This window comes from Poecilia latipinna, unplaced genomic scaffold, assembly GCF_001443285.1.
Source record: "Poecilia latipinna isolate Pla-1442-1.1 unplaced genomic scaffold, P_latipinna-1.0 Scaffold2747, whole genome shotgun sequence".
Lineage (NCBI taxonomy): Eukaryota > Metazoa > Chordata > Actinopteri > Cyprinodontiformes > Poeciliidae > Poecilia > Poecilia latipinna.
The window spans coordinates 43,155-51,589 of record NW_015115363.1 but is presented as its reverse complement, the minus strand read 5'-3'; the positions used below and the strand labels follow the sequence as shown (position 1 = coordinate 51,589).

General features: G+C 36.0%; 1 protein-coding gene across 1 annotated transcript in view; it reads right to left on the bottom strand.

Moving 5' to 3' along the window:
* Positions 1 to 5,462, bottom strand: part of LOC106939006 (NACHT, LRR and PYD domains-containing protein 5-like) — a 21,820-nt gene extending 16,358 nt beyond the window's left edge. Inside the window, exons 1-4 of the mRNA XM_015021236.1 lie at positions 5,351 to 5,462; positions 4,814 to 4,921; positions 4,247 to 4,316; positions 3,885 to 4,116 (exon numbers count right to left, since the gene is read on the bottom strand). Coding sequence (XP_014876722.1) covers positions 3,885 to 4,116; positions 4,247 to 4,316; positions 4,814 to 4,921; positions 5,351 to 5,418 — 478 coding nt within the window. The 5' untranslated portion in view covers positions 5,419 to 5,462. The remainder of the gene's footprint in view (positions 1 to 3,884; positions 4,117 to 4,246; positions 4,317 to 4,813; positions 4,922 to 5,350) is intronic.
* Positions 5,463 to 8,435: the final 2,973 nt, after the last annotated feature.

Here is an 8,435-nt window from a genome sequence, read left to right as displayed (position 1 = left end):
CCTCGGTGAAATTGAGTTTGACACCCCTGCTCTAGAGTTTTGAGGGCCACATAAATAGCTATAGCGAGCCAGATTTGGCATGTGGGCCTTGGGTTTGATATATGTGCTCCAAGATATAGAGCTCTTGAGTTTGAAAAAGTTTCTTCTCCTTAAAGATTTCTTTTGTTTCTATTCAATTTTAACATTTCAGATCAAGTTGATTAACATCAGACAACAATAAATTGAGTAAATACAAAAAACTCCTAAACTACCTCCTTTCAGTCTTAGCAGGAAGAGAAGGAGTACCAAGAGGGAGCAGGACCACCTTGCCCTCTTCCATGGAAGCTGTTGCATTGTAATGTCTGTCGTACATACATCTAATAGCTATATTTCCAGTCAAAGGAGCAAGCCTTGACCCTGGCTTATTGATAATTCTGCAGAAAGAATCTCTGAATTACAGATTGCCCAAGATTGCCATTGTTGAATCAACGTTTGGTACCACTCCTCTGATAAAGAAGACTATGCTCGGTTCCACTTCAGAGCTGAAAAGAAAAAAAAAATTCAGCTTCACCAACACTGGAAAATAGTTCCAGCATTAGAAAAGATGCTAGAAAAGAGTGTCTTTGGACTCCGCTTTCACTGCACCCTGATGCTCGTTTTAGACCAGAGCTAAGAAGATTCCCCACATTCCAAGCAAGTGCTCTGTGAACAATCATACTGCTCCTGCTAACTCAGCAACAATTACTTTGTTTCCGGAACCAGAGAGCATCCCAGAGCTGAGAAGAAGATTCTGGTTCTCCACACCAGCCATTAATGTGAAAACTCCTTTTGTTCACACAACTATACTTTCTTTGCTTATTGGACATTTCTTGATTCTGAAGGATGACTCAAGAGGTTGTCTGGGCAATAATATATTTCATGGTGTTTTTGTGTTGTAGATGCTTAAAATGATCCCAAATGGAGAAAGCTCCGGGCTGTACAGTAACACAGTTGGTAGAACTGTTGCCTTGCAGCAAGAAGGTCCTGGGTTTGATTTCCAGTTTGGGGTCTTTCTGCATGGAGTTTGCATTTTCTCCTTGTGCATGTGTAGATTCTCTCCAGGTACTCCTGTTGGAAGGAAGGTGGAGTTCCTGTTGTACTCTCTAAATTATACTTAGGTGTATGAATGATTGTTTGTCATTCACACACCTACCTCAAGTAGGCTGGTGCCTACCTCCAGTTGTCAGTGGACTGCAGGAAGGCACCAGCACTAGGGAAAAGCATGGTTGATAATGAATGTAATGAATGGAGAAGGTTATCATTGATTCATACTATTTAAGCTCAGTAGTTTAATCACTGATAGTTTATTAACATGAGATTGTCTGTTTTATGGGTATATTGCTTCTAAGCATCCTAAAATGTCCCATTTTTATAAAGCTAGATCTTCCTAAACTAAAGGTAAAGCTAAAAACAGTTTAGCATTCCAGCATTCCCAACACATAGCTATTCCTGCTTACGCGGTCCACTGTGGCGAACTGAACAATTAATATAGTTTTTTGCTATGTTTTAGACTTCAGAGATTGTTGAAAATAGCAAAACATCAGTTTCTTTCTGTTCATTTGAGTCACCATCTTGTGAGGGGCAACATGGTCTAAAGCCACCATCTTAGTATTCCAAAATACTAATTTAGTTCTTTCCCTGCAGTGACTGATAAGTAAACTGATAATCAATTATCCAAAAAGGTTACTGATTTCTAATTTAGCAAATTGGTAATGTTTTTTCTTTAATTTCTGCTTTGCTTTGTGAACTGGTTCTTTGGACACATACTGTTCATTAACCCAAGCTCATTTTCATTAGTTAAGACCTATCATCCGTTCAGTGTGGCTGCAGTGCTGAGGAAGCAGGAGATGTTAATAGCGGCTAGTGTCCACTGTTGTTCCTCGCTCAGGACAGACAGGCTGCAGCCGAGCTGCATAAAAGTATCTAACAACACAGAATAATAGTCACTAAATGTATTACTAGTTATTATTTTGAACAAAAAAAAGAAGTCACTAAATATTTCTGAAAAATCGATGAACATAGCGACAAAATGAATAAGTTGGCAAGAGTCCTTCTTTTGTCCTGATCACACACCCCCACCCATCCCCCTGCTCATTCCCTCACTCAGCCGGGTCTCTTGGCTCTGCCACATTTGTAGAAATCTTTCAAAATTTGCCATGGGGGGTGTTTAGCTTTCAGATAGTTACACTTTAAAAAGTCATGGCATTCTTTCAAAAGAATGGCTGTTGATTTTTATCAGTTTCATGGTTTTATATTCATATCGATTGCTCCTATCTATAGATCAAAAATGTCCACTTGCTGTGAAAGTCATGTTCCTTTAAAATCCAACAAGCAAAAAACAAAAAAAGACTTATACTGATTGTTTCTTTACAAATTTATGTATTAAAAAAAAGAAATCTAATAAAATGGTCCTTTGGTTTCTGGAAATTAAAGAGTAGCACACAGGAGCAGCTTAAACACTCTCTCACTATCTGTCTATAGCTGGATCTCTATCTATCTAGGAAGATACACAGCCACACCGGCACACCTATTAGAAGGAAACAAACTCACCCAGTATAACACTTGCATGCTATTGGCTGATAGGTTGCCAGGCGACAGTAGTTTTCCGTTCCAAGCACAAGCAGAAAAGAATCTGCAAGCGAGCAGAGAGGTTTGCAAGCGGAGATTTGATCTGAGCAGAGACAAGTTTTAACCGCAGGGAGAAAGGTTTGAGAAAGCACAGTGAATATTTGAAAGAGAGCAGAAGTTTTGAGTACAAGCATTACAAGCTTTGAGAAAAAAGACAAGGCAAGAAGTCCTGCTTTCGAACTGAAAGCAGGACTTCTGCTTTCACTCTCGAATTATGGCAGAAAAATTCCCCCATAGCAACCCAATTTCAATTCAAGTTCAAAGCTAAATTTTGCTTCATCCCCAAATTCCACTTGAACAAACCTGGTTTCTCAACATTCACAGTTCATACTGAAGAGTCACAAGATTACATAGTTTTATTGGTTCTATTCTTTAAATATTTTTGCTGTTTTACATTTAGTAGTTTATTAGTTTTTATCAACTTTTCATATTTTTCTTAGTATTTTAATTTAGTGTTGGTAGCTTGGTGAATTTGTTGAAAATAACGGTAAGGTTGAATTTTGTACGTTAAACTCCATCACCACTAATATAATAAACTTAATATACATTATCACTCTCAGTAGAAACCATCTTAGTTCTACCGCAAAAGCTAACATCCACAGACGTACTTGTCTCCACTTTTGCGGGTGCAGCTAGTCAGCGGCAAGGAACATGAATGGCAACTTACAAGCTCAAGTAGCATTGAGCATAGGTATATTATAGAGAAACTGTTTGAGTTATTACCTTGTAATAACACAAATTCAGAAGGTCTTCCTGACCTTTTGAATTACCTTGTAATTTTTAAATAAATTATTAATTTGGTTAATTATTAATTATTATTAACAATTCTTAATAACTTATTTTGTTAATAATAAGTTATTTATAGTTAACAACCAAACAAACCTTAGAGTTCAAAAGTCAATTTTTACGACTGCATATACATACTTGGTGTTACCCAGTAAACAGCTCAACAGGAAACAGTGTTCATATCAAACTGTTTTGTATGCGACACCGAGCTGATAAGGCAGAGAGTGAGCACCATTTTGTGGATCAAATGGAGTAAAATTTTGAAGAGAGTCTGATGGAAGAGATTAGAAAATATAAAAACCAGCAGAAGGTCTACTATATCAAGCCTAATTAAACTTTGAAGCAAATTAAAACTAGTGTCAACTACCATAGGTATTCATTTTAACTATCCTTTCTTCAAGCATTTTAAAAACATTGGTAGATTTATTTCTGTAGAAAAGTATGTCTCTTACTGCTCTGCAGAAGGTCAGCCAGGTCATCCAGATTCATCATTCTCAAGAAGTCAACAGTGATCTTTAAGAACGCCTCTCTTCTGCTGCTGCTCCTCTGCTTCTCATCCTTGTTTTCAGACACACCCTCCTTCTCTTCCTGAGCTTCTGAACAATCAGGGTAATCTGAACTCAAGACCTGTTGGATCTCCTTCAGCTCATCCTTCACAAATGTCACAATCTTTTTCTCCAGCTCCTGAAACAGAAAGAGACATGAACAACCCCTGTGAAAAAAATCTGACAGGCAATCAAGTGATCTACAAATTGCATCATAGCGATTAATTAAGAGAAGATATGAAAAAAAGTACTTATGCTTTTATACAGACCATAAATATGGAGCCCAGCTGCATTGGATGCTCATGGGGAGGTTGACCAACGTCTGAGCTCCACTTGAATCTATGGAGAAATCACTAAGAATTAGCTTTCATCATGCCAAACCAAGTAGAACGAGATATATGGCTATTAGCTCTCAATAAGACTATTGTTGTGTAGCCCAGCACTTTTGGCAACGTGGTTTTGCATTTCGACCAGTTTGAAAAATGCAGCTTAGAATCTGAGATACCCAGGCTCAATGCCACTTGGCTTCCTACTGGCTGAATTTGTAAGTTGCCATTCATGTTCCTTGTTGCTGACTGGCTGCTGCACCCACAAAAGTGGAGACAAGGACGTCTATGAATGTTAGCTTTTGTGGTAGAACTAAGATGGTTTCTACTGAGAGTGATAATGTATATTAACCTCATTATATTAGTGGTGATGGATTAGAAAAAAGTTGGTTTGACAGAGGAATGCAGCTGTATCATATTCAACCTCTAAGAACAAATAAAAGCAGTTATTTTGGAATGAAAAACTTTCAGTGGGACTCACATTACATAAGAAATGTCCATTAAACTCACCTCTTTGTAGCTAAAGGTTGGTCAAGGTTAAAATCAATAACATCCTGTTTTGAGAAGCTGCTCTTGATGGACAGACAGGTTGGTCCAGATTCTTGTTTCTGTCGTTTCCTGTGGATGTGAATGTCAGTGCCTGTCAAACATCTACCTCATTTACTGACAGAAACCAAGTCCTAGTATTAATGAACATACAGAGTCTATGATGTGACTGTGGAAGCTTGATTGAGACCGATTCACTCAGACCCAGTGCTGTTATTGAAGCTAAGTGCATCTACAACATACTGAGTTGAAGGGTTTGACAATGTATCCCTTTATTTACTCATTTATTTTAGATTAAATATTTTATTTAATGCATTTTAATTTCTTGGCCAAAAAGGCACATTTTATTGATCATGATTGATTTTTAAAAGCAATAGAAAGGATAAAACATCCAACGGGGTGAAAAAATTTAATAGGCACTGTAACTTTAACACAATATCCCTGAGGGCTATAATTATTAATACAAATGCATACAATTAGATTATGGGATTGTCATCTCACCTCTGACCCTCTTCTTCCTTGCATAGAGTGCTTTCAGAGAAAGGAACTTCCTCTTCAGATGCCTCCATGATGCCAAATTCAGATCTTCAGCTTAGACACACATTCAACCCTGATCTGCAGAAAAACACTCATCACTGAACTGCATTTTGATTCTAATCAGTCTCTAAGAGATCACACCTTAGTCAGCATAGACTCTGAACATAGAGCCTCAGCGAATCCTAATAATGTTCGAAGATTATGAATAAATTAATGAAACAAGATACTAAGTAATGACACTACATAATATTACTCAAGAAAACATAAAAAGTATGATGTAGAAAAATAGCTCCTAAAAGTATTTTTTCCCAAAAAGTTAAGTTGTCCTGAGGACAACAGGAGGGTTAAGTAAATGCAACTAACCCATCTCTGGTATGTTCAATCCTTAAAAAAGTGTTTAAAGACCTCTAGTTAAACATAATTGTAAACACAGCCAGCAAAAGTTAAGTTAGAAAACAATTATTTAAAAACATTTCAAATGAAAACTTGATCACTTCTTTGTAGAAGTCATTGTTTTGCTCAATCAACCATTTTCTTTCATTTTCACAACAGCAGTAGTTGTGTCTTTATTAAGCAGGAATGTGTGATGGAAACGTTCATAACAATGGAACATAAGTTATTTTAATATTTTAAAAACCATGAAGAATACACGTTTAGTAAGGGTCTCTATCTCCATCGACCATAAGTGAATAAATGTGTTAAATAGCAAAAGCTCTCAACAGCTCTTATCTTTAGTGACATATTAATATTCAAAGGCCAAATGTTAAAATATGTCTCATCTTCATCTCCTCTGCAAACAGAAACCTGCCTTCCATGGCTCAGTGACATAACACCCAATTTTTTTGTCCAGCTTTACTTTTTACAGTTAAAAAAAGGTTTAAATTCATAAGAAGACACCACAGATATGTAATATATCTCCCACATAAACACTTTATTGAACCTTTCAAAAGCTGTTCTTTTTTGGCCATTTTTGGGATCTTTGAAGGGTCAAAATGTCATGCGGGTGCGACTGTCCAAACTCAATTAGTGTTTCAAAAATGTCTTTAAAATTACATTAAATCTGTTCAAATATATTTTATTTCCTGTTTGGCATGATTTTCAAAGTCTTTTCTTCATCCTGTACACATTTTCAAAGCATTTTAGTTATAATTCCATTATAACATTTAAACAAACTTTGTCCGAAAATGTCATTTAACAAAATATCATGTGGTGCGACCAACAACAGCGTTTTCACAGGTCTAATAAATCAATCAAACAGCTGCAGCTGATCCAGATGCTGCTGCTCGCGTTCTAACTAAAACCAGGAAGATGAAGCACATAACACCAGTTTTAAAGTCCCTACACTGGCTCCCTGTAGCTCAGAGGATAGACTTTAAAATACTGTTGTTAGTTTATAAATCACTGAACGGTTTAGCACCACAATACCTTAAAGATCTGTTATTGCTGTACCAACCGTCTAGACCCCTCAGATCTTCTGGTTCTGGTCTGCTCTGCATCCCCAGAACCAGAACCAAACGAGGAGAAGCAGCATTCAGTTTCTATGCACCACGGATTTGGAACAAACTTCCAGAAAACTGTAAAACAGCTGAAACACTGGGTGCCTTTAAATCTCAACTAAAACCCACCTGTTTAGAGTTGCTTATGGCGAAATTGCGGGTTTTGATGTCTTCGATGTTTTTAATGTTTTTATCTTTACTTTTCATCTAGTTATTAACTTATTTTCATTTCTCTTTCACACTGTCTATGTAAAGCCCCCCTGAAAACCTTCCAGTTCAACGAATCTATATCTAGGGGTGTGAGAATCCTTGTTAAATGACGTTTATCTAAAGTCCTACAGGGTTTAGAGTCCCAGTTGGCGGCGTTTCAACTAAAAACCTAGATGTTGGAGTCCTTGTCAAACGGTGTTTTTGACTAAAGTCCCAGAGGGTTTGAGTCCCAGTTAAACAACAGTTAATTGAAGTCCTAACAGGGGTGTTGGTTTTAATGTTTTTATCTTTTTTAATATTTTTTCAAAATCTCTTTCTCTTTCTCACTGTTTATTCAATGTCACATGCTGTTTTTATTTTAATTATGTAAAGCACTTTGAAATGCCTTGCTGCTGAAATGTGCTACACAAATAAAATTTGATTGATTGATTGAACAAGAAATTCCCATTTTTGGACTTATATTTTTAAATCCAGTCAAAAACAGGGGTTTGCATCATCCAACAGTCTGTCAAAAATCCCTGGCGACAGCAAACAGGTTTGTTAGTCTTTCTCAAACTTAAAAAAAAAAAGTGTCTCTTTTAGCAGTAGGTATGTAGTTGCCATATTTGGGTGTCAAGTGGTATGACCTAAAAAAACTAATATTGAAATATTTCTATAATTTTCTATTTTGATTATACATTTCATATTTGCACTGTGTGGGAAACTAGGTTGTCTTTTAAGGAGGCAAATTATTTGCCTGTTAATAATGACGGAACATGAAAGTATCATGTGGTGCGACTAAGTATCATGTGGTGTGACCGTTGTTATGATACATTTAGTTTCTGTGCTTTTATTTTTGATTTCAAGACTCCAATGCAAAAACAATACTTTGTATTATTATTTCCAGAATAGGTTTTGGTGCAGTTTTAGTATTTTCTTAACAATATCATGATAAAAATACAATAGAACATGTAACATTATGGGAATAGTTATAGCATGTATTTTGTCATTTATTGTTTTGATCTATTTTACTAGATCCCACTGTCATCAAACTATGAGCAGTGGTGGAGAAAGTACTCAAAAAATGTACTTAAGTAAAAGTACAAATACACAGACGTAAGTAAAAGTAAAAGTACCACATTAGCATTTTACTTAAGTAAAAGTAAAAAAGTACTGGCTTTTAAAAATACTTAAGTATTAAAAGTAAAAGTACTTGCTGAATGCATTACCTAATCGCTAATATCATTAAGATTGTATTTAATCAATCGTATTTAATTTTAATACATCAGAAATGTGCCATTTTAATGAACAATGTCACAGATAAAGCATGTTTTATTTGTGTTTACTCTGTAACATAGTTTAGA